This window comes from Aythya marila (genome assembly GCF_965140915.1).
Source record: "Aythya marila genome assembly, chromosome: Z".
NCBI classification, from domain to species: Eukaryota; Metazoa; Chordata; class Aves; order Anseriformes; family Anatidae; genus Aythya; species Aythya marila.
The window spans coordinates 52,900,995-52,927,202 of record NC_139080.1 but is presented as its reverse complement, the minus strand read 5'-3'; the positions used below and the strand labels follow the sequence as shown (position 1 = coordinate 52,927,202).

Below are 26,208 nucleotides of genomic sequence, written 5' to 3'. Positions count from 1 at the left end.
GGAACTGCTTGCTGCTGGTTTGATATGGAACAGAAATGATGTATGCAAAGGGAAGATGGCTGGAAGGGTTGCAATGGAGCAGTCCCAGCCATCATTCAGCTTACCTGTTTGCCAGGGGTGTTTACCAGCCACACACCCTGGCAGCTGCAGGCTGCTGACTTCCATAGAGGTGGTCTGAAACAATACAAGAGATTTCTGAGGTGTCCTCAACCCAAAGCCTATTGTGTTTTTCTGTTCAGGGCTAGCAAAATCAGCAGGCGTGCAAGACAGAGCTGGGCTGCTCTGCCATGGGTAGCGAGGGAGAATGTCCTGGTACCAGCAGTAAGTGTTTCCCCTGCAGATGTAAGACTCCTTGTTTCTTGTCAGACTGAGGTGTCAGCCCAAGCAGGCAGTCTTCACTGATAGCCACGATTTTTCTTCCTGTTCTTTTATATGAAATTTCCATTTGTGAGAAGCATAAAATGAGCCTATAAAGTGAAACTGCGCATGACAAAGCGAGGGATGTTTCCTTGAATTTCTCTGTTGAGTTTTTAGGCCTGTGGACTGTTAGCAAAGATGACGGGAAAACGCTGGGGCAAATGCTAACAGAGCAATGCATGTGAAATTATTAGTTAGGAACACAGAAACAATTAACTCAGGACAAAATAACCGGTTTATCTTCACAGGAACAATTCAAGCAGGTGCAGCCACGAAAAATACTAGCACGGGTTGTGGATGTTGCCTGGAGGAAAGGAAATACTGGATAGCTGGAAGGTGCCATAAATGATCCAATGGCCACCAGGGCCTGGCCTGTCCCTTGCCAGGTAAGGTAGCTGTGGGAGACCTGGAGGCAGTGCTGAGAGGCCAGAGCGATACATCCTGACACCTTTCTCCTCCAGTATTTCCCCTCACCCATGGCTGGCGGTGGGTGCAGGTTTGAGTGTGCAAGGAGGGGAGGCCGAGCCCCCATGCCTGCCGCGGGGCCTGCTTGCACCCTGTGGGCTCCTCGGGGCAGACAGAGGATTGCAGATAGGGGTACAGAGGGCTCGCAGAGACCAGAGTGCCTTTAGGGAGGTTTCCTGCACTGTTATGCGGCACACCTGCCGCGGCCGCGATGGACCCATCGATCCGGGCGCGGGTCTCGAACCCAGGTCCCCAGCGCCGCCTCGCCCCTGCGCCGCCGCCTCCCGCCCCCCTCCCCGCCCTCCGGCTCTAGGGCGGCCGCCGCCCGCGAGCATGTGCAGAAGGCCGGGCGGCATCCTGCCGAGCCCTCGGCTTGGCACAGGCGGGGGCGGCGGCCGTGGCCGCGGCCGAGCCATCGGTGGCGGAGCCTGACGCCCCGGAGCAGCCTCCCGCCTCGCCCCCCGCCGCGGTGGTCGCCATGAGCGAGCAGAGGGTGAGTCCCGGCACCACCGCCCTCAGGGCGACGGGGAGGGGAGGGGGCTCTGGGGGTCCTGTCACGGGCGGGGGGTCTAAGAAGTGCAGGAGATCAAATGCGTAGAGGCTGGGGAAGCAAAGTCTTATTTTTTTAATTTTTTTTAATAAAATAAATTTTGCTTTTCTGAAGCGAAACTGGTGTAATTGGTTTGTAATTGGCGTGCTTTTTGGCTTCGATGAGGCCCCCCCCCCGGCTGCCTCAACAGGTGCTGTGCGGCGCCGGGTGCTGGCTGCCGGGGGAGCGGGAGGTGGTCTGGCTGCTGCTCTCCTGGCACGGCTGCGAGGCACCACATGATGCAGGGCTCCATCTCCTTTTTCATACCCTTTCATGTGCCCATCAGCACGCCGTTGCTTTGCAGGTGCCACGTCCACGTCCGCTCTCTGTAAAGAGGGTGTTAGGTTCAGACAACAAGCGACGGGCGTAAAGCTGAAGCACGGTGGGTATTAATGGTTGGAAAGCACATGCTAGCAGTTGAAAGCTGGCCTTCTGTTCTGGTGGGTTGGGTGTTGGTGGTGTATTGAATTAAAGCAGCAAGGTAGTTGGGAGGCTGCAGGGGTGGCCTCTGTGAGGAAAGACCTGAGCTGGCCTCCTGTGAGATAGAGACGGTGCCAGCCGGCTCCAAAATGGGCCTGCTGCTGGCAAAAGCTGAGCCCGCCAGCGATGTTGATGGTGCCTCTGTGATAACGTTACTTAAGAAAAGTCAGAAAATGCTCTGCAGCAGCTGTCATGGGAGAAAGGAGTGAGAAAATGTGAGGGAAGCAGCCCTGCAGCCCCCCAGGTGAGTGCAGCAGGAGGTGCTGCAGGCAGGCAGCAGCAGTTCCCCAGCGGCCTGTGGAGAGGCCCCTGGTGGAGCAGGCTGTGGGGGGGATGGTGTTTCCTTTTTTCCTTAGTTTAATTTTCACTTTTTTTTTTTTTCCCTTTTATTTTTCACTTTCCTAATCTGTCACTAACTGGCAATAAATTCATAGGATCATAGGAGGGTTTGGGTTGGAAGGGACCATAAAAATCTTCCAACTCCAACCCCCTGCAATAGGCAGGGATGCCACCCACTAGGATGCCAGGGTGCCCAAAGCCCCATCCAGCCTGGCCTTGAACATTTCCAGGGATGGGGCAGCCATAGCTTCTCTGGGCAACCTGTTCCAGTGCCTCACCACCCTCACAGCAAAGGATTTCTTCCTAAAGTCTAGTTTAAACCTACCCTTTTTTTAGTTTAAAGCCATTACTCTTTGTCCTATCCCTACAACCCCTGACGAAGAGTCCCTCCCATGCTTTCTTGTAGGCCTCCTTCAGGAAAGAAATATTGTGTGCTGTTGGTGGGTATTTTTAGGCCTCTTTCGTCTGTGTTTGCAGAAAACATCTTAATTTTGTTCAAGTTCGATCAAACCTGGTATAATTTTTGTTTGGAGAAACGTGTGTCTGGCTGAAAAAGATCCATACTCACTGGTCAGTTTTCCTTTAGGAGTGGTGAAAACCTTGTTTGACAGTCATCTTAGAGCTGCTGCTGTGTATGTCAGATCGGCTGTGCAAAGGCTTCACAAGCACTCTTCAGATCTTTTCCTTTAGTCATACACAGCTATAAAAACCCAAAGCATGGTCCAGTACCATGTACAAGAAGACTATTTTTTTTTTCCACATGGTAGAACTGAGTAAGCCCTAAAATCCTGCTTGAAAGAGGATTGGGAGTTTTCTTGTTCATCCAAATTGACAGTTATGTTTATAGGATCTAAGGCTTAACTGTGGGCTGACATGCAAAAACAATTGCTTCTGGTCAGTACTGAAGGCAGAAGCAGCTGGCTGGATGATGGCATCTCATCTGGCAGCCTGTGTACAAAGGTGTCTTTAAATATGTTCTATTTGAACCAAACAGTGAACAGATTCTGTGAGGAAGTGATAAAGGCTTACTGTACTGAGCATTTCTGAAAGAAGCCAGTCTGGCCTTGCTTCTTCTCCTTACAGTCCTAATTCCAGTCATTGCTAGCAGTCGCCTTGTGTCTTTTACAACATGCATTGTGGAAGTGCTGTGTAAAGCAGTAGAATTGCATTTTTCCTCTGCTAGAGGTTCGATACAGAGCATGACACTGCAAAAAGGCAATGGGACAGGGTAATGGTAAGCACATTGTAGAGAGTCCTTTGAGAAATGCTGAGGAAGGGAAGAATAAAACAGGAAAAAAACACACAGCCTTAGGACTGTTGGAGAAGTTCCTTGTAAGGCAGGTCGCACATCTAAGTGGGTGCTATGAAAGAATAAAACATCCTTTCTGCTTTTTAGCAAACTAGCTCAGTAGTAAATGGTTATTAAGAAATTGCTCGTGGGAGGGGGTGGGGACGAACCTCTGCGACATCTTTTGGGTAGTCTAGGTGTTTACGAGGTGTGCTTATTAGCTCCCTGTCTGCCTTGATTTCCTGTATGTTGTCCTGTTACAATGCTAAGCTTGGCAACTTGAAACTCAGTCCAACTGATTAATTTCAATTATGATAGCTTCATTTTCTTAAGAAGCCGCATAAATCCAGCATTTTAGATTCAGATCTGTTTCTAGAACTTACACGTTCAGTATTCCAATCTGTTCAGAACTTGAACTGTAGAATTAGACTTAATTTTAAGTACCAAGCATTGATTTGTTTTTGTCGCGTTCTTTGAATGAGTGACTTCTTAGTAAAATTAAATTTGTTAGACTGTTTAATTAAAAAAACTGTTGTGATATCCCTAACAATTTTGCATGTTGAGTGCGTATTTTGTAAGCTTAATCTACTTCTTTTTAAGTGGCTGGAGGTAGTATACAACAGATATGAAATCTTGTTTCTCTTTCCCAGGTAGCAATACACTTCTGTCTTTGAGGCTGTTCTCAGTTGGACAATACAAAGTGTTTACCAAAGGATTTTACAACTTGCGGAATAAGTTTAAAAATCACTCTTAGTTGTACTCCACAGGTCACAGAATCACAGAATCGAAGGGGTTGGAAGGGACCTTGAAAGACCATTGGGTCCATCCCACCTGCCAAAGCAGGTTCCTTAGAGCAGGCTGCCCAGGTAGGCGTCCAGACAGGCCTTGAATATCTCCAGAGAAGGAGACTCCACAACCTCCCTGGGCAGCCTGCCCCAGTGCTCCGTCACCCTCACTGTGAAGAAGTTCTTTCTCATGTTGGTGCGGAACTTCCTGTGCTCCATCTTGTGGCCATTGCCGCTTGTCCTGTCCCCACAAACCACTGGAAAGAGGTTGGCCAAATCCCTCTGTCTCCCACACCTCAGGTATTTATACACATTGATGAGATCCGCTCTCAGTCTTCTTTTCTTCAGGCTGAACAGACCCAGGTCTCTCAGCCTTTCCTACTTCCAGAGTTGAGCCCACTCAGACGCTCCCGAACCACTCCCTTGTCAACAAGGGGGGAGACCTCCACTTCCCGGACCCTTTCTCCTCCCTCCAGGGTCGAGGAGTCCCAGGGGTGTAGAGTCCTTCAAGCAAAGACTGAAGCAAAGAAAGCATGCAGTATCTCCGCATTCTTGGTGTCTCCCGTTACCACGACACCTGCCTCGTTCAGCAAGGGACCTTCTGCAGCACTAATTCTATCATCAGAGTGTGGTGACAGTAGCTGGTCTGGTTGATTAGATGACTTGGGAATTTCAGTAATATGGGTAGCAAAACGTAAAATAGTATACTGCAGAATAAAGTCTTGAATTTTCTCAAACGAACAACTGAAGATCTTTAATTTGGTAGAACACGTAGATCTTTGATACTCTTTTTAACGACGTATATCTTGTGATCTCTTGTCAGAAGAGTTGAATCTGCCAGAACTAGAACATGTGTTACGAATTTCCATATGTGTTAAAATGATGATGACCGATGTCCTTTTGCAACTTCTTATTTGTTTTTGTAATTCTAGGAGGATCTGCAAAGGATTGTCTCTACTCTAGCGAACAAAAAGGATGAAATTTTCAACTTTATTGACATACTGAAACAAACGATAAGAAACGTACAGGTATTTATGTTAAGATTCATAGGCTGTACCTCAGAAAGGACCAGTTTTCCAGTTTTGTCAACTGTAAAGTGGTTGTGTACTGTATAAGGAATGGGCTATGAGAATCAAACTTAAACTATAACTTTGTGTTGGAACCACATAGGAAAACACGTTACTTTTGAAGTGGAAGGTATAATGGTACCTCCATTTGAAAGGTATAGTGTTTTTGGTTTTCTGGAAAAACAAACAAACAAAAACCACTACTTTGGGGGGTTTGATTTGTTTGGAAGAGAAAATCTGTTTCTGATGCGTGACCTCAAACTCCTGTTATTTACAGGTAGTCTGTTCTTTCAGACATCTGTTTGGCAGATTGGATAATGAGAACATCTAGATACTTCAGGGAAATTATTTGCTCTTTCCCTTTTTAGTAGTTGCAAATTATTGGGCTTAAGTCAACAGTTAGATCTGTTTTAGGGCATTTTGCTCTAGGTTCAGTTTTCTACAGCCTGTCAATAAGCAATAAGTTGTTTCTTGTTAGAGCTGAGCCGATTTAATTGCTGAAATGGAAGTACTCCAGCAGATTTTTAATCTCCTTTAAATGCAGTTTATAGTTTTGCAGGAAGTTATTTTATATGAAACTGGATATCTGCCTCTTTAAAAGCATCAGGTAGCTACGATATAATTGCAAGAGGGAAACGAAGGCCTTTTAGCATGGAACAAAGTTGCCATATAACTTGGTTCTGTGCAGGTTTCTGAGTATCACAGAAGTTTTCATGGATTTCTGCTAGTGCCCTGATGTTATGTCTGCTTAGGAGGTATCTATTGTTCTTAGTGTTTTCTCCTCTTTGCTAAAGTGAGGAGCAGTAACAAGGTATATAGTGGTCTTGGCAAAGTGTATTTGGGTGAGCAATGTGATTTTCTGCCTAAAAGGCTAGTCTGCATGGTTTCCAGTAAAAATTGGAACAGTCTTCAATTCTCTTTTTAGGTAAACTCTTCTAATGTGTTCCATGAGTTGGATAAAGAATTTGATGCTCTGCATTCAGTGCTGGATGAGATGAAGGAGAGTATGGCCAACACTATTCAGCAAGAAAGGACTGAAAAAATTCAAGCTCTGAATGTAACTATAAAATTTCTTTTATCTAGTTGCAAAAATTTTCAGATGTAGTTTTAAATTGCTATTTTAAGTCTTAACTTGAAAATGAGGCTATGGTAGTCTTGCAAGAAATACAGTAACTACAAGGTAAATGTCTTCTTTCGTGTAATTGCATCTCTGGTCTCTTCTAGGATTCTTCACGGTCTCTAGTACGTTTATGTTCTGGACATAGTTGTATTGATAGAAAGTGGTACAACCTATAACTTACAGATGGAGAAGGACTTAGTTATGTTTGCTGCCATCATAGCATGGTTTGGGTTGGAAAGGACCTTAAAGGCCATCTAATTCCAATCCCCTCCCATGGGCAGGGACCTCTCCCACCAGACCAGGTTGCCCAAAGCCCCATCCAGCCTGGTGTTGAGTACCTCCAGGGATGGGGCATCCACAGCTTCTCAGGTAACTCGTTCCAGTGCCTCATCACCCTCTGAGTGAAGAATTTCTTCCTTATATCTAATCCAAATCTACCCTCTTTTAGCCATTACCCTTTGTGCTATCAGTACACCCCCTGACAAAGCGTCCCTCCCCAGCTTTCCCATAGGCCCATTTTAGGTACTGGAAGGCCGCTGTAAGGTCTGCCCGAAGCCTTCTCTTTTCCAGGCTGAACAACCCCAACTCCCTCAGCCTGTCTTCATAGGAGAGCTGCTCCAGACCCTTCATCATCTCTGTGGCCTCCTCTGGACTCATTCTAACAGGTCCATGTCCTTCTTGTGCTGGGGGCCCCAGAGCTGACAGCGCTCCAGGTGGGGTCTCAGGAGAGCAGAGCAGAGGGGGACAATCACCTCCCCAGCCCTGCTGGCCACGCTGCTTTTGGTGCAGCCAGGGTACGGTTGGCTTTCTGGGCTGCAGGCGCACAGTGCTGGCTTGTGTTCAGCTTCTCATCAACCAGCACCCCCAGGTCCCTCTCCTCTGGGCTGCTCCCAATCCATTCTCTGCCCAGCCTCTATTTGTACTTGGGATCGCCTTGACTGCGATGCAGGACCTTGCACTTGCACTTAGTCTTGTTGAACCTCATGATGTTCACATGGGCCCAGCTCTTAAGCCTGTTCAGGTCCATTTTTTATTCAGAAAATTTACCTTCACTTAGCCAGACAGTTTAAAGAAACTTGAGGAACTGTTTCTTAAAACAAATTCCACAGGATTCCTTATAAGGTTTGCTTTATCCTCATACCATAGACTTGGTGGTGTAAATCATTTCAAAATGGGTACACCATATAAGTTTTACTTTCCTGCCTCCATTTTTGTATTTCTGCTTTAAGTCCTTCAGAAGAATCTCAACAGACATAGGTCTGCACACATCGATGAATACCTGAATTTTAAATATTTATTGAGAAGCACTTATTCTTTAAATAAGTTATAGAAGAATTTCATCTGTGGCTTGTATCAATTATTTTATGTTCTAGTGAAGCAAAACTGAAGTTAGTCTTGCAAATAATTGTTCAGGAAGGGAAAATTATTTTAGTAGTTACTCTTATGATTGTCTGACTTGACTGCTGAGAAGTGTTCTGTTAATTTTGTTAATATCTGTTAGTTTTCTGGTGGTTAATCTAATTTGATCAAACAGGGTGTGGTTTAGCCACATTCTGAGGGCTCATCAGTGCTGTACAGTAGTACCATGAATCGCTGCCTGGTATCCGTGTTAAACATGAGAGCTGCTATTTAAATCAGGCACGGATGAAGACGATCGGAACGTTGCAGATCACTGATGTCATGAAGTCCTCTACTCATCTTTCAGCTGAGGCTGTTCTCTGACTGCAGGCATAAGGGATATTTTCTCTGCTTGATGACAGATCAAGCTTCCTCTGTAACCAAGGCACTGCAAGAGTGCTTTTCGTAACAGTCAATCTACCACTCTAACAGAGGAAGACTTGTGCTGAATGTATCAATCCAAACCATTACCTTTTGTTTGGAACTGAAAACTTATGTATGAGGAAGTCAAAGAGCTTCAGTAAGGTCTACAATTCCTGTTTAAAGGAATTGACTTGCTTAATTTGTCCCCTTGAAGTGCTTATACTCTAATTCTGTAGCTGATTAGGTAGATGCCTTTGAGAATAAGCTGTAACTTGAATTACTTTGCGTAATATCACAGAATTTCTAGGTTGGAAGAGACCTCAAGATCATCGAGTCCAACCTCGATGATAATAGTTTAAATGACTTAGGATTTACTTGTTAGGTTGGTCCTTCACAAATAATTTCCTTGGAAGTTAATGCTGGAAAACAGAAATTCTTCTTTGCCCTTGCTTTGAAAGTACTTTTTTTTTTTTTTTTTTTTTAATTTTATGGCTGTGTATTTTAATGACACTGAAGTACTTATTTTTAGTTCTCAAATAGTGATGTATATGTGAACTGGTCATATAAGCACCCAGTTACTGTGTCACTTCTGCAAAGCTGTTTGGAAATGCCTCTGGCATTTGCTACTCTTTGAGGTGTTTGCTTGGGACATTTTGGCAGCGTTGCAGTATATCTATGTTTGTCAGCTTTGAATATCCTCCAAAGAGGAGAGCAACTGTGTTAGATGAATCACAGCTCGCGTTAACTGCGTGCTTCCGGAGTTACCTGGAAACTGTGTGTAAACCTTTAACAGCTGTTAACTATTCCCTGCTGCTATTTTATCCTTGAGCAGTGAATTTGAGGTGCATCTGAGGGCACCTGGGGGCTGACCAAGGTCAATCCACCCCACTTGCTGTCGTGGTTTAACCCGGCCGGCAGCTAAACACCACGCAGCCGTTCACTCACCCTCACCCTCCCTCTCTGGGACGGGGGAGAGAAATGGAAAGTGAAGCCCGTGAGTTGAGATAAAGACAGTTTAATAAGACAGGAAAATAATAATAACAATAATAATCATACAATGATGATAATAGTACTACTACTACTAATGTGTACAAACAAGTGATGCACAATGCAATTGCTCACCACCCGCTGACCGATGCCCAGCCTAACCCCGAGCAGTCCGGCCCCCTCCCCCCAGCTAGCCACCCCTATATATTGCTCAGCATGACCCCATACGGTACGGAATACCCCTTTGGCTAGTTTGGGTCACCTGTCCTGGGTCTGTCCCCTCCCAGCTCTTACTGCACCCCCAGCCTGCCTGTTGGCAGGACAGAGCAAGAAGCTGAGATGTCCTTGGCTTGGTATAAGCACTGCTCTGCAACAATTAAAACATCGGGGTGTTATCAGCACTCTTCTCATCCCAAGCCAAAACACAGCATTCCACCAGCTACTAGGAAGAAAATTAACTCTGTTCTAACTGAAACCAGGACACTTGCCAAGACTAGTTACATTTGTGAAGTGCCTGAGAGACCTGTCTGTTCTCAAAGTTGGTGCAACTTCTAGTTGCTTTTGAGCCAGTGACTACTTTGGAGTCTTGTTTAGTCCTTTCCCAGGTGTTTTAGAGAAAATTAGTTACTTGATGATTTGTTCTGAGATACTAAAGGATATAAATATCACGTGGGTTGAAACGCATCTTGAACAGCTATACAAAAGCTGCTGGCAGGTTTAAAATACGCAGCTTGTTTGACCTTTTTTGTATGTTCAGAATCCTGTGGAATATTCAAAATTATTCTGTTTAGGGGTTATATGCATAGTTTGTAATATCAGAAGTTCAGTGTGGACTACTTTATTTACTGTAAATAGTTTATTAGCAATAGTGTTTTAGTTAACCCTGAAAGGAGTTTCTCTTACTCCCTTCTTTCTCTATTCCCATTCCCTTATCCCCATACATTATACTGTAGCGTTCTTTTTTAGGATTATCTTATGCCAGTTTGGAAGCTTGCAGGAGAGAAACTATCCTTCCTTTTTTCAACGTTATTTCTACATTAGGCAGTATCAATTCATTGGTGAAGAAAACTTCTTTAAGTAGAAAGAGAGGTATACATGGATGTAGGCATTTCATTGCTTATGATATCCTAATTTTGGGAGAAACAGGCCTTAAAAATCAAGTCTGTCATTTAAGTTAGGCTTCTGCATGCACCACCTGCTAAGCTGTTTCCCTTTTGGTTTTATAGGACTGTCCTGGTTTCAGTTAGCACAGAATTAATTTTCTTCCTAGTAGCTGGTGGAATGCTGTGTTTTGGCTTAGAATGAGAAGAGTGCTGATAACACCCCGATGCTTTAATTGTTGCAGAGCAGTGCTTATACTAAGCCAAGGACATCTCAGCCTTTGCTCTGTCCTGCCAACAGGCAGGCTGGGGGGTGCAGTAAGAGCTGGGAGGGGACAGACCCAGGACAGGTGACCCAAACTAGCCAAAGGGGTATTCCATACCATCTGACGTCATGCTAAACAATATATAGGGGTGGCTAGCCGGGGGGAGGGGGCCGGACTGCTCGGGGTTAGGCTGGGCATCGGTCAGCGGGTGGTGAGCAATTGCATTGTGCATCACTTGTTTGTACATACTATTATTACTTTCGTATTATCACCATTGTATCATCATTATTATTATTATTATTATTATTTTCCTGTCTTATTAAACTGTCTTTATCTCAACTCACGGGCTTCACTTTCCATTTCTCTCCCCCGTCCCAGAGAGGGAGGGGGGAGGGTGAGCGAACGGCTGCGTGGTGTTTAGCTGCCAGCCGGGTTAAACCACGACAAGGACATGCCATGAAACACCATGCACTTGTCAAGCACAGTTCTTGCTAACACTGTGTATGTCAGTTGTAATAGCCTCGACTAGCTAAGGTAACTTCTAAGTTGTCAGGAAGTCATAGCAAAGTTGTGTAGCTCTAGTACTGGTAGCTTGCAAATCACTTTTTTAATGTGAATACATCAAATTACTTTGACTTTCTTATTTTGCTTCAGAATCAGCTTGGCCAGTGTAGCAGTGCACTCGAGAGTTCTGAAGAGCTGCTGGAATGTGCAACAACGATACTGAATGTTAAGAACCCCACGGAATTCTCAAAGGTAAAGAACATTAAATGGATATGCATTAAGCAGGTGTTGGTATTTGGCTCAATTTGCAACAGCCCTTGCGTTACGGAACTGGACCCTGCAAACTTAACAGGAATACTGGTTCTAAGGTTTACAAGGCATATAAAAACCACAGTTAATGCTCTGTAGAGGAGTTAAGTCAGTAGTCTTAAGTTTTAATTTTCTTTTGTCAACCTATTCTATGAAGGTCTGGAATTCAAAGAAGTTTAGTTTGTGGCCAGGGTCAAATATGATTGAGAGAATTCACAGAACTGCATGAACAAGCTGAAGTTTTTTATGTGTTCTAGTTCACTTAGTATTAGGGTCTTGCACCATAGCTGTACAACTCTGGGCAATTCCTTGCAGCCTTAGTAACTCAATCAGAAGTATAGGGTTAACTTGAACATCTGTATCAGGCTGTTTTCAGCATTGGCCATTGTGGACCCAACTGAGACATCTGGTGCTGTGTTCCAGATGTGTAGGGTCTGTGGCTGGGAAGAAAAAAAAAAAAGCAGAGCCTACACTGAGGCCCTGTATAAATACGCAACCACATTAACCTGTTTCAGCCTTCTTTCAATTCTAGTATCAATATTACTTAATGATGCTAAACTGTATGTGTAGAAATGTTTGAGACCTTATGTGCTCAGCTGTGGGGCTGGTATTCATTTGTCCATCATGGTAGCTAATATATACAATATCTAACAAAATCGATATTTTCTTATGTAGAGTGTGGGGAGAGGGAAAGAAATTCCTTCTTCCAGATAACAGTCAGTGTTTACCAAATCTGTATTGATGCTAGGTAAGTCAACCCAGAAAGTGAAGGTGAAGTAAATCTCTGTAAAATTCAACTTGGTGTGAGTGATGGCCACATCTCAAAGCCATGGCAAGTGTCCTGTCACTTGCCCTTTGTTACGTGACACTTGAAAAAACATCTGTGTTCTAACTGCAGCTGTTCTTAGATGAGAAGATGTGTTTCTGTTTTGCAGAACTTAATGCAAGCTGTGGATCTTTAATTTGCAACCCTGAACTCTTTAGCTGATCTGAAAGATTTTATGAAACTTAATTCAGGGCAGCTCTTCCTGTACTCCTCCATACCTTCTAATGTATTTGTAAACACCGAAGGCAGGAGCTGGATTTGGGCCACACATCGAGGTTCTAATACAAATAACGCATACATTGTTACAGCCTATTTCTAAATTAGAGGCGATGTGTCTAACTGGAAGAAGAATATACTTACAAACTAATAAAATATTTCTAGATATACACTGACTAGGTACAGCAGTCTCTGTGTAATGTACTTTGCTGAAATAATCCTCACGCTAGTTGCAGGCAGGGTCAGTCACACCAAATCCAAGAACCAATTACTTTTGCCTTTCTGCATTTTAATTGGAGGAACAAAGACACAAATTACTCCACTGTCTTACACTGCCAGTTGTACCTTTTGGCAACATGTTTGTGTGGAAGTTGCTTTCTGAGTGTCAGCTTTGATTCATTTGCCTTGAGGAGCGACAATTCTTAAACTGAATGTTTTTCTTTGCACTTTCTGACTTCCCACAGTGATGTGTAAAGAAGTGTTACCTCTTGAGAGCTATGTAGAATGCAGCTTTGGATTAATTTTAAGTTGTTTTACAAATCATCTCTAATGCTTTTTTCAACTGACCATGCAAAGTTATTTGAATGTTTGCTGGAAGAAAATTTCTTTAAATTTAAAAATTTAAATCTGAGGCTTAAGATACCAAAGTCCATTTCACTGAACTCCTGGTATCTAGGATTTTAAACTTTAATTACACCTAGATTGAACTTGTAAATATGTCTCAGGTATATCATGCATAGTAATACTGCCTTAGCTAGTAGCTCGTTAAAGCTTCTGGACTACTAATAGGAATGCCAAATGTAGCTGAAAGGGCAGCTCCAGCCCTGGCTCCCTTTTATTGGCATACATTTTCTCTGGATCCTGCAGTAAGTTCAAGAGAAACTAGCGTAAGAGTAAACTATTTTTTTTTTCTGGTGTAGATTTTTGATGGCTGTGTCCGCTGAATTAGTTTACCTGGTCAAAAGAGCATGAATGCCAAACAGCACATGGGAGTGCAGTGGCGAGGTAGGATGTGATTTGACACTGCTGTGCTGCCAACCTGAGGTTGGCTGATAAGCCTTCTTTGTCAGTGGCCTGGAAACAAACTAAATTTGAAGGAGCTAGTCAGGGACTGTCTTGCAGAGAATTTCTCATTGAATTCTGAATATCACACATTCTACAAGATGTAGAGGTTACAAAGAAGGCTTTGTAAGTAACAGTCATGTCTACAGCTGTCATGTAGGAAAATACGTAGTAGTTCCTATGATAATTTTTTGTTTTACATGAAACAAAGCTACCTCTATAGCTAAATTCTTTATAAACATTTGTTCTTTCTATTTCCCACTTTGGAAATATAAAATTGATTTTATAGCAGGGAAATCTGTGTGTTTTTTTTTTTAACCCCCCTCACAGAGTGTGTTTTTTTATTTAATGGAAACATTTGGAAGTCGTTCACTTTTGTTTGACTTACAGGTTTAGTGATGTCGTGTTTTTGGAAGGGAAAGTAGGTAAGATGAACTCTGTCTTAGTAGCAGTGTTAACTGTACAGACTCAACACACCTAGCTAAGCCATCACAACTTGTACAATAACATTCTGTTTTAGGTTTGCAAATCCTCCTGATGAGGGACTGGGATTTTGTAATTTCCAAATATCAGTTAAGGTTTATCTTTAAGATACGCCATTATTGTTTTTGCATTTGCTTCAGTAGTATCATTTATATGCCGTGCAATACTGTATTTTGTGTTTTGGAGTAATGGCATATAGAGAGAACCTTTTAGGAGGCACAGTCAGAGTAGTACAGTAACTTTCAGAAGGAATGTATTGATCCTATTTTTTTCCTTACTTGTGAATATACATCTGAGATAAATGGGGTATGGCTAAATACCACTAATAAGCATTTTGCGATTTAACTGAAAGTAGCAGTAGTTAAATTTTAACAACTTGTTCATGGAACTCTTTTAAAATGTGATGGGGAGTAATTTAATTGATTCAGAGAAATCTGAAGAGGCAAAGTTACACAGAGGAAGTTTAGTAATTTGGAATTGGTTTGGTGTGGTTCTTGAGATTGATTTTGTTTCCTGGTGATATACATTGTTGCAGTTCTAACCAATACTATTAACATGCTTTTGGGGAATTTTATGCAAATGATAAACTCATCGTGATCTCAAATCTGAACAACAGAACTCTGAGATTGTTCTCGGTCTTCTCGCATGGCATTGCCTTTGAGATTTGCATGGAAATACTAACTATCTTCTCTCTTTTCTCCCTGATGTGCATCAAGGCTGCCAGACGGATCAAAGATAGGTACAGTACAAAGTCTACCCTTTTTTGTCTCTTTGAATTAGTTTTATCCTTGAAAATACATTTATTTTTAATGGAACATAGTCAGCTTAAATGAAATTCATTGTCTCTGCTTTCCTAAGTGTTCCTTTATGATGTCTCAACTTAGGAAATAAAACCAAAACTTTTATTCTTCTCCTTCAGTGTTGTACCTTGCTGGCTATGGATCTTTCATAACTTAATAAAGAGATGTTTTTAATGCAGGGAAACATTGCCCTGCAGCAGCAAAACTTCTGGTTCTTTTATTAAAAGAAATTGAATTATGTTTCAAGCTGACTCTGTCCCTTTATATTGTGATAACTTTTTTTGCACTTAGACTTTTGCTAGCTAATTTTGTTTTTGAATGTAGCTGTTAAAATACCTATGTTGACATCACTAGACTGATGTCAATGAATTCACAGTTTCTACTGGGTTTTCTTTGAACTATGTCTTCAAACTACTGTTTTGAAAACAACCTCACTGTTTCAAAATAAATGTGAAGGCCATTTTCTGTCACGTAAGTCAATTATGCTGTATGAATCTGGTTCAGAAAGTTTGCTGTGCTGTGCATGGCATTTTGAAAGACAGCTCACAGGGTGCTACCAGCATGTGCTATTCTTATTGACCAATTCAATTGAGAAAATTGGTTTGCTTTCAGTTTACAGACTTTCAAGGAAGAGTCTGTTTGTGTAAATTCCCTGAAGTTTTATGAAAAATTAGTAATTGCTAGAGGAATTAATCTTCACATTTCCAAGAGTAAAGAACTGGAGTCATTAACGAATCAGATGGATAGTGGCAGTGATAGGATTCTTAATACTTTTTATATGTAGAAAGTGCCCTTTTATTCCTTCTGGTTTCTTGAAATGCTGCGTAATCTATTGCTTTTGAACCATCTGTGTCTGGTTGTATAAGATTGGTGCCGAAACAGAAGTTAAAAATCTGTCTGAGGCTTACTACTTAGTGTTCTGTTACTGCTGATCAGCATTTTTCTTCCTTAAGGAGAAATCTACTCTAACAGTCTGACTAAGCAGTGGCATCTGTCTGCTACTAGCCCATACTGAATTTCAAAAGGTCAACTCTGTCTTATCAGCTGACTTGTCTGTTTTACTATGTTTGTTTCAGTGTCATAATTGGCTCATGGTTCCCCATACTATAATTCTTTTCATGCTTATCTTTAATACACAGCTTCATATTTCCTTCTCTTTCTTCACTGCCTTAAACATTTTTCATCCTTTAATACAACTGTAGTTAGCACACCATCTCTATTAGCTACTAGTGAAGTACTTAGTAGCTCACAGAAAGTCGTATGCATTAAGTATTCTAAAGATGTAACAGATCTGTGAGTGTAAATTGGATATAAATTCTTGTAGTTAACTTTCTATTGTGACGAGTATACTACTTTCTAGTTAAGAGTCTTTAAAACAGAAGACAGACCCGTATGCTGTCTCAAATCAGTCAGTTATTCAAATTCTGCTGCATGGCCTGATGACTTCATTGTTAAAGAACCAGAAAAGAGACTGGCTATCCTTTTGTTGAGGTCCAGTCCAAGTAGTACAGGAGTGTCCAAAGAGTATCTGGAGTAAGGACTGAGTTAAGAAATGGAGATGGGAGCAGTGCTTCAGTGTCTCTTGTAAGGCTGATGAAATTCCTGCATGCTCTGAAGTTTTGGGTGTCTGCAACCTAAACATTTCTTCATCCTCAGTTATGAAATATAGTGTGAAATCAGAATATCCAGGTTGTTCACTGATATTTGTAAATGCCTTCAGAGCAACACTTAACAGTAGAAAATGCATTCCACTTTGGAGGTAGTAAGTGATCTGAGTTCTTAATTTCAACTCAGGTTCTGGCACATTAAAACAGATGACTAGCTTTTCTCAAGTCACTTTTAATATGTCTTTGCCTAGTAATGCAATCATTGGGAGATCACACCATATTGTCTTTGAGACAAAACATCAGCAAAAGTGTTTTGGAATCTGTGCTAAGCTTTGAGCAGTTATGAAAGACCAGGATATTTTGTAATAATTCAGAGAACAGTATTTTGACTAACAGTTTGAAATTAAAAATACAGATTACCTGATCCTTGTTTTTGAAAGTAACTACAGGTCTTAATGCAAAATACATCTTGCTAATTCTGCTTTCTTGACTTTAGAATCACAGCGTGTCCAGCATTTCGCATCTGTCTGAAACCAACCATCAGTGATAATATGAGCCATTTGATGGTGGACTTCACACTGGAACGGCATGTACTCCAGGCTCTAAAGTTTTTGCCAGGTAAAACAGTGTGCTGTGACTTTAATTTGTTACTACTTCAACAAATAACTACATTTAAAAAAATAATAATACCCTTGTGCACCCTGATAGACAAATATTTTACTGGATGTTAAGCTGAATATCTTGGGGGTAAAAGAGTTTTCTATTTTTATTGTGTTGATTTCTACATAATGCAGCATTTCAGAAAATCAGTCTCAGAGGTGAGAATGAATATTCCAGGCATTGTTTGTTTTTTTTTTTTTTTTCTCAAGTTGTTAGTTCCCCTGTACTTCCTGAAACTTCCTGAAGTTTCTGAAGACTGTACCTGGTAGCTTGATGCTTAGTGACACACTAAAGTCCTAGTAATATGCAATAGATTGTGTGTGGAACTGTAAGCTAATACATCACTTGATGTGAATGGTGATACAGACCAAAATATGGGATAGTGTTCATCTTACTGGAGCAATGAAACTTTGGGTGTTTTCTGTTGTGGTTTAATCCAGCAAGTAGCTCAGCACCACACAGCTGTTTGCTTACTTCCCCACAGTGGGAAGGTGGAGAGACTCAAAAAAAAAAAAGTGCAGTAGTTTGTGGGTTGAGATAAGGACAGTTTAATAAGGAATGGGGACAAAACAACCCCCTCCCCTTCTACCTCTCTGCATATAAAAACCAACACAAGTGATGCTGTGGTGGTTTTACTGTGCTAGACAGCTGAACTCCAGCACAACCACTCTCACTCTTCCCCAGAAGGGGAGGGGAGGGAGTAAAGGAAAGCACAACTCACGGGTTGAGATAGGGATAATTTAATTAAAGGGAAAAATAATTATCAAGGGAAGATTATTATTAATTGAACAATTTAACTAAAGGGAAAAAAGGGAACAGGAAAAAAAGAGAAAAACAAAACAAGTAAAGGCTGTGTAGAAGTGCAGAGGAAAGAAATTACTCTCTACCACCCACAAATGAGCGATGCTTGATGACGTCCTTGAAGCAGGGCCTCAGTGCATGGAGCCAGTGTTCAGGGGATGACCGACGTTTTCACCACGAGAGCCCACCCCTCCCCTCTTCCTGTTTCCACCTTTTATTGCTGAGTGTGACACCACATGGTATGGAATATCCCTTTAGTTGGTTTAGGTCAGCTGCCCTGGTGATGTTTCTCTTCTCACTTTTTGCCCACCCCCTAGGAGGGTGAGAGAGAGGCCCGATGCTGTGCCAGCACTGCTCAGCAGTAGACACAACACTGGTGTGGTAACACTGCTGTTCCAGCTACAAGTGCAGAGCACAGCACTGTATGGGCTGCTGCCGGGAAAGTTAACATCCCAGCCAGACCCACTACAGATGCACAAAGCAACTGCTCACCACAGCAACGGATGTGTGCGCAACCAGTCCCTGAGCAGCTGCCAACACAACCCATCCCCCTGGCCAACTCTGCTTTTTTTTTTTTGTTTTTTGTTTAGCATGGTGCCACATGGCACAGAATGTTCCTCTGGTCACAGTTTGGGTTGGCTGTCCTGGTTGTGTCCCCTCCTAGCTCTCTGTGCACCCCCAGCTTATGCACAGGCAGGGCAGCATGAGAAGCCAGACGTCCTTGGTTCTGTGTAAGCACTACTCAGTAACAACCAAAACATCGGTGTGTTATCAACATTTTTCTCATCTTCAAAACACAGCACCATACCAGCTAACATGAAGAAAATTAAACTCTATCCCAGCTAAAACCAGGACATTATCACAATTGATGCATCTTCGTTACTGTTTGATACAAGTGAACTTAGATGCTGTACTCAGTGTATGTTTCATGTATGTTACTCATTTTTCTTTCCTATTTAAACCACTTTGCCCTTGACTGATACCAAGAATATGTTGAAAAGAATACTACTGGCAGGGACGTAAATTCCTTCATCTGTAAATCCAAATCTAAATCCTAATCCAAATCTTTTAAGGATTAAGCAGCATCAATTTTCATTTTGCCCATTTTTCTTGTAGATACACTATATACAGCCTAATAAATTACCAGTCATATTTCTAGTTAGCTAGCAGTGTCTAGGCACAAATTGCCATTGCATTTTTAGTTTCCAGATGTCAGTCATTGCTTCGTATTTGATAGATAAGGGAACAAGCTAGGTCAGCTGATCACAGCATGTCTTTTTGACAGGATAGGAGCATTAAGATCCGACACCAATCACGAACAAAGTATTGTATCTGGATGAAGAACTTATTTAGTATGAACCTTCTTATGTATGTGTTTTCCTTATCAAATTTTCAAATTTAAATTGTTTGGGCCTTTCATCTGCAAACTGAAAATTCTAACTGTCTGGATATCGATCTTGCTTTCTTCTATTGTACTGCCAAACTATCCAATTGCTCTGACACTGAATCATTTTTCCAAAAACTGCAAACAAGAAAATATCTTGTTTCCATGTCCTCCAGCAAAGATGTTCCTTGGACTTGGACACCAGGGATTTTGTAAATACCTTCTTCTGAAAAACATACTCCAGTGACTGAAGTGCTCTTTGATTTAATGAAAATTAAATTTCTGTTGTTTATAAACAGAACTACAGTATTTTCTTTAGTGAATCATTGGAATTCTCTCCCCTTCTTTCAAGACAAAGGTTGAAGAGGAAAAAAAGCTTGCTGACTGGCTAGTGGAAACTATTATCCTGTTAATTGTCTGTGGTGGTGGAAGCAAACCAAGAGATACTGTTGCAGGAATGCAGCTGTTCTTGCCTTTGAAAGACTCTAGAGAAACAAAGTTTTGTAGCGTTAATTTAAATGTACATTCATAATTGCGGGCTCATGATTCCTTGTTGCTCTAGCATGTACTTGTTACCGCTTCCAGGAGAGAATCAGCCCAACTTACTAACAAAACATAAATGTGGGAATTAAGATGCAAATGTTAACTGTAGAGTTGGTAATGTTTTTCTTCTTTTGTAAGATGCATATTGAGTAAAAATGATATGCCTAGACTTTTATTGTGCTTTGATAATGGAATCCATTCACTAAAAAGAATGAGTGTTGGTGGGCTAAGGACAGTTTCTGAACTCTTTATAAATACAAGGAGACCACAGTATATTAAGTCTGTTCTCTTCTGAGTTGTTTTGTATACTTGTCTTTCTGCAGTCCCTAAAGTTCCAGAGATAAATATAGCAGCATGTCTGGTTGCTGATAACTGCGTAACAGTAGCATGGAAAATGCCTGAAGAAGACAGCAGAGTTGATCACTTTGTTCTAGAGTATAAGAAAACTGACTATGATGGGCTCGCTCGAGTTAAGGATGAACAGCCTTGGGAAGTGATAGACTATGTTAAGGATTATGTATATACATTATCAGGTAAAGGTTGTTTATATACTTGAAAAAATATTTCAAAAAAGAATCACAAGATATTGATAAAACTTACTATGCTTGGAAGTTTTGCAGAATACCCATTTTTCTGTAACCAATGAAGCTTTGTTCCATACTGGTCTTGGGTGTTTTGTACAATAACTTCTCTGCCTCATATACGGAGTTGGATGTTTTGTAAAAATGCACACATTAACTGAAGTTCATGGTGATACGTTTAAGCTTGCTTTTTTGCAAATTGAAATAAGTGGAAGGCAGCTATATGGAATGTCCTAGTCTGGTAAAGTTGTCAGTACTAATTCAATTTTCTCAACACCCACTTTTTTAGGTCTGAAATTTGATAAAAAATACGTGACGGTTAGAGTACAAGCTTGCAACAAAGCTCTGGCTGGGGACTACTCAGATCCTGTGACTCTGGAAACCAAAGGTAAAATCTGAAAGACTTTTAACCGCGAATGTAGCAAAAACCTCGCACGTACTGTCCTGCTGTCATATAAGAACTTGTAATTTAAGTCACTTCTCAGCAATGCTTGTATAGAAGCAGCATCCTAAGCAAAAAGGAAAACAATACCTATAAAAGATCAAAAAGCATATTGCCAGAAAGCAGGTCTTTGAGCATTCAGATACTAAAAATATGTTAGCTTTCTAATGGAGCTTAACGTTAATTGCTTTGAACTGTGGATTGACACTATTACGTGCCACTACATCATGCCAATATGTTAATGAGAGAGGAAGAACATTGTGGCTGAGCATCAGTAGGACTCTTAGGGCATCTGTGCAGTTCATGTAGTTTTCTGTTGGTACGTAGCATCTGACAGGTAACACATTTCTGTAAACGGAAGGTACTAAAAAGCAGATTTTGACTTGGTAGCTGTAGATTCTAATTATGGTCAATGTTCAAAAAACAAACAGCTCCAAATTGCTAAAGTTACATCACTGTATAAGAAATCAGTTGATCTGAGGCTGGGGGCATCCTGGCGTTGTTTTGAAAATAAATTAGATTAATTTCTTCAAAGTGATGCTTTGTAATAGAACACAAGTCTTAACTGTTACGCTGGAAATAATTATCTTGATGCTTCAACTATACTAAAGTCTGCAGAGTAAAGGGCAAAATGTCTGATACAAACAACCGTGGCATGTGTGCTTTACTCTGGCACTTGACATAAGTGTTGCTTATGCTTCGCAAGGCTTGAAACTTTCCTAAAGTACAGCCAGTGTATGGTGCTCGTATGTATAGAATCTGATATATTTACTAGCTACTTCAATTCTTGATTCCAACACGAGAAAGGTAATTCTGATTTTGATTTTTTTGGGTAGATATTAAGCTGCCAATGTAATTTTTAGTGCGTCTGTCCACCTTAACGGTGCATCTAGTTCTCTTTCTTTTACTAATCAGTCCACAGAAACTCAGAATCCTCATCAATGTGCTTACCTCTTTTTTTTTAAAAAAAAAAACAAGCAAACTTGTGTTTAGCTCCAAACTCATAAAATTTTGAGTACACTTTCTTCCAGCATTAGACTATAATATCTGATGCTACTAGGACACTTACAAAATAGTCTATAAATATGCATCTTTCAGGGACTTAGCACATTGTATTAATTTTGCTTTCTTGGATGGAGAATTTGGCTGTAGCAAATACCAGGTCACTTCTAGTTTCATGCATCTAATAGTGTTTTGATATCTGCAGTGAACTTCACAGTTCAACTCTGCTTATGTTTTACCCTGTCAGTTTATTATTCTGCAAGTTTGCAGTCCTCATAAATGTATTGTTGGAGAATCAGTGCTGTACAGTGTAGAAAATGTGTGGCTTTTTAAATCATTCATGATTATGAGAACCAAGGAAGTAGGCTGTAACTAGAGAAAACAATTACTAACAAGGTGATGTTTAAGTCAAATGCTACTCTGCTATAATTTTACTACTACTTTCATTATGTTCTTTGAATAGCCACCATTGGCAGAGAACATTGTACTACTTCACCATTTCACATTTTGTCTTAACTAGCATTTGTGTTTTGTTTGGACGATACTTCATCTCATCTGAACTTGAAAGTTGAAGAAAACTATGTTGAATGGGATCCTACTGGAGGAAGAGGTCAAGAAAAAGCAAAAGGGAAAGAAAACAAAGGCAGGTAAGAACTCTGGTTTGTAAAAGTTTACACTGTCTGGGATGCCTCATGTGGCAATTAATGGGTGAGGACAGGGAGAAATTAAAGCATTTGATGGTAGGACTGTGGAACACCAAATTTTACTCAGAAGTCTTTGGAAGGAATATTTATTTCCCTGCCCTTGTAACAGACATAGAGGCTATTTATGGAATCAGTTATAAAAGTGTCTTAAACATTAAGTTGGATTTAAGTCTTTATACCTTAGCAAATGAGTTTTATCAGTCAAGGTACTAAAATACCTTGTAGATACGGTAATTGTCAGGACGTAACTGATATTCAGCTGTGAAAGACTGCGTTCAGTAGTTTTGCAGGTCAGTAATGGTGCATGGACAGAATTTTTACCATGAAAAATAAGGAGAGAACTGGCTGTTATGTCCTTTTGCAAAAGCTCAAGTTAAGAATAAAATTGGTACTACAGGTGGTTGTTTAATTTATCTCATAACCTTCATTGGTGAGGAAAAGATACCACTAAAGCCAGGTAGTAAAAGATGATAATAATAGAACTTAGCTCTTGTAAAAGTGGTGGTATTAAAGATATCTACCAACTATTTTCATCTAGGAAAAATACGTAAGTAACTTCAGCAGAATTCTTGGTAGATTATTTGTTGAGCTTTATACACTGAAACGTGTTTACTGCTTAGAAGCTGTTGATAACAGTGGTTGGAAGGACCTCACTAGCTTGATTTGCTGTGGCTATTATCCAGCTAAGATCTGAATATCTCCAAGGATGAAGAATGGTACTTCCCAGGGCCCCTATTCCAGACCACCTTAACGGGAAGGCAGGAATACCATGATATCTGACTGTAAATTCCTGTGTTTCAACTAGTACCAGATGCCTCTCAACCTGTCAGAGTGCACCTCTGAGAAGAGCCCGGCTTGGTCATCTTTGTAGCTTCATGTTATGATGCTAAAGACCACACCAGATTTCGTGATCTTCTTGTCTTAATGCTGAGCAAACCCAGCTGTCTTTGGGTCTTCCTCTGGTCCAGTCCTATAATTGTTTTGTTTAGTTTTGTTTTTATTTTTGGCTCACCACTGTACTTTTGCCAGTATGTCAGTGTCTGTACAGTCCCAAGCAGCCCAGAACTGGACTCAAGACCCCAAACAGCCTGACAGCTGCCGTATCAAGAGGAACGATCTCTTGCCGTGGCCTCCTGGTTGTTATGCTGATACAGCCCAGGATGTGGTTAGCCACACGTGCCACAAGGGCACACTGAAGACTGCTGTTGTTCTCCACCAAGACTTCCACTTGCTTTTCTGCAGATTTGTTCTTTCCTCAGCCGTCCCACAGCCTGTCCTATTGTGTGGGGCTCTTCCATCTGGAGAACCCCATCCACATCTGTGAGCCTCGTGGTCAGCTGGTTATCTCCACAGTTTTTGGCTCGCTTACCGGTCCGTGTCTCACCACTACAGATGTGGAGAGCGTGTGAGAATGTCCAAGGTGTGAACAGTGTCCACTGCTCCTCTCGTGTCCACAGAGCTGGTTACTTCTTCCTCAAAGACAGTTGATTTTCAGCGGGCATTTCTTAAGTATAAGGAGCACTGCTTGAGAATAATATATGAACAAATACCTTCCCTACAGACATATACTGCCAGAAGCATGGTAGAGTGCCTTTTAGTGCTGTCTTAAAAATGGGGATAATTTACTGTAATAATACACAGTTGTTTAATGACTACTTATTTCTGTCTGACAGTGGCCAGTATCCTGTCCTGAAGAGCAAAAAAAGGTGATAATACACCTCTTAGGATCTGTTATCTTGTTTTGCTGGAAATCTTTGCTAAATCCCTTTGCTTGATGTAGTGAGAGAAATAAATCTAACAGCCTTTACCAGTAACAGTACACACATGCTTTTTTAAATTCTTCAGAATTTTAATGTGGATTCCTGAAGATTATGTATGGATTTTTCCAGTGACTGAAAAAAAAAAAAAAAAAGTCTTATTGATAGGATGCATCCTGGTGTGCAGGAAGCCAGATGTTCAGTGGAAGAGCATTCTGCATTCTAGAGTTGGCACAGAGATTCCTGTTATTGATGTTTAACCTTTGGGCACATGATGGCGTACTAGATTTTTTTAAAATGCGATTAATTTTTCCTTGTGTAGAAATTAAAAAAAAAAAAAGTTATTTTAGTTCTTATTTTTGAATCCAACTACCTGTTGCCTCTGAACTTGTGGGATAGCTGATATTAGTCATCAAAGGAAGAGATGTGTTTTTATACTTCCCAAGAGGATGGAGCTTAGCCTGATGGCGTGTATAAAAAGCTTCATGGCAAGTCAAACCTTTGGAAGAAGTCAAACCTTGTGTGGAAGAAATGCATCAGTTATTTCACTAGCTAAGAAAACTGTGGGGAGTTAGAAACTGGGCATCAAACTGACTTAGTGCTAAAAAAAAAAAAAAAAAAACACATTCCTGCCTTCCCATTTTGGAATGGAGAGTTAAGAACTTAAAATTAAGGGGGAAAAACAAACAAACTTTTTTTTGTCTTTCATGCCAAATACTAATGGTCATTGTCTGAACTGGTAAAGGCTGTGAGATTTCAGTTGAGAAAGCTTGTGTAGTGGCTGCTTAAAGAAGATTTGAATTAAATTATACTGAAGACCTTTTAATGTCTTCCTAACTTTGACAAAATTTTAACAGAGCAGCTGCTTTTTTCCTTTTCTCTAAGTGGCCAGATTTGCTTTCTGCGTAACTCAGGTATACCCAACCTAATAGAAGAATTTCAGCAACTTTTTTTGGAAGTTTGCTGGAAGTGTGAATAGTCTCTATTGTACTTAAAGCAGGATGGAATCTGCAATGAGTGATGGTTCCTCCTGAAATTATGCTTTAATTCTTGGCTTTGCTGTGTTTTTGTTTTGTTTTCATGCTACTGCTCATTTCTCTTTCCTTTGGTAAGTAATCTACAGCTTCTTCTATGTTAACAAAACTGAAAAGCATTTGATGTAGTCTGCGCTGTTGCATGATATACACTCACCCTATTCACATGCTTCTTGCAAGCGGTTTAGAAGATTAGTTGGCTTCTGATCAGTACTGGCTAATTTGCATGCTGAATTGTGATGCCAATGTAAACAATCTTTTTTCATCACTTTGAGAGCAGTGAGTTTTTGAAAGCTTCTGTAACTGGATTAGAACAAAGTTAGTCATGAAGATGATCAAGACATTTTAGCACACTCATAAATAACACTTTAATAACTCTCAGCTTTTGATTGTCCCATGACTTTATTTTAATGATGGTATTAAGCAAAATGGGCATTTTCTGACCCTTTATGAAACAATATCGGAGAACAATTCCAGAAAGCCTAAAGTCAGTGTTGAATGAATCAGAATGGCAGCAAGCAAAATTTCACTATGCTAGTTCTCAATACTTAAGTATAATTAGCTTTGCAAAATTGTAACTGAGGTGAAGGTTGGAAGGAAAACATCCTTTTTTGTATGTAGGGTAACCTATGCTAGACTCTGGGGATTGAAGATTTCAAAATTACTTCTGACATGTATTTCAGAGTGATACTCGCCTTTCATACTGTTTAAATTTTGTTAATAAAATTAAACTGTAAACTACATAGCTGTTTCCAGGAAGCTAAAATTTTTTGCTACTAATCGCCTTTAAAATAATAACCAGACATGATTCCCTGGCTACCAAGGTTTA

General features: G+C 40.9%; 1 protein-coding gene across 3 annotated transcripts in view; it reads left to right on the top strand.

The window, feature by feature from the left end:
• Positions 1-1,237: 1,237 nt before the first annotated feature.
• The window catches only part of FSD1L (fibronectin type III and SPRY domain containing 1 like), a 31,122-nt gene continuing 6,151 nt past the window's right edge, over positions 1,238-26,208 (top strand). For 2 of the 3 annotated variants that reach the window (XM_082783164.1, XM_082783163.1), the window contains exons 1-10: positions 1,238-1,375; positions 5,296-5,391; positions 6,356-6,487; positions 11,319-11,420; positions 14,781-14,803; positions 16,968-17,089; positions 20,183-20,392; positions 20,730-20,828; positions 22,405-22,531; positions 24,262-24,294. In XM_082783164.1, the coding sequence (XP_082639290.1) occupies positions 1,361-1,375; positions 5,296-5,391; positions 6,356-6,487; positions 11,319-11,420; positions 14,781-14,803; positions 16,968-17,089; positions 20,183-20,392; positions 20,730-20,828; positions 22,405-22,531; positions 24,262-24,294 (959 nt within the window). In that variant the 5' untranslated portion in view covers positions 1,238-1,360. The remainder of the gene's footprint in view (positions 1,376-5,295; positions 5,392-6,355; positions 6,488-11,318; positions 11,421-14,780; positions 14,804-16,967; positions 17,090-20,182; positions 20,393-20,729; positions 20,829-22,404; positions 22,532-24,261; positions 24,295-26,208) is intronic. The other variant, XM_082783165.1, reaches the window with a different exon arrangement.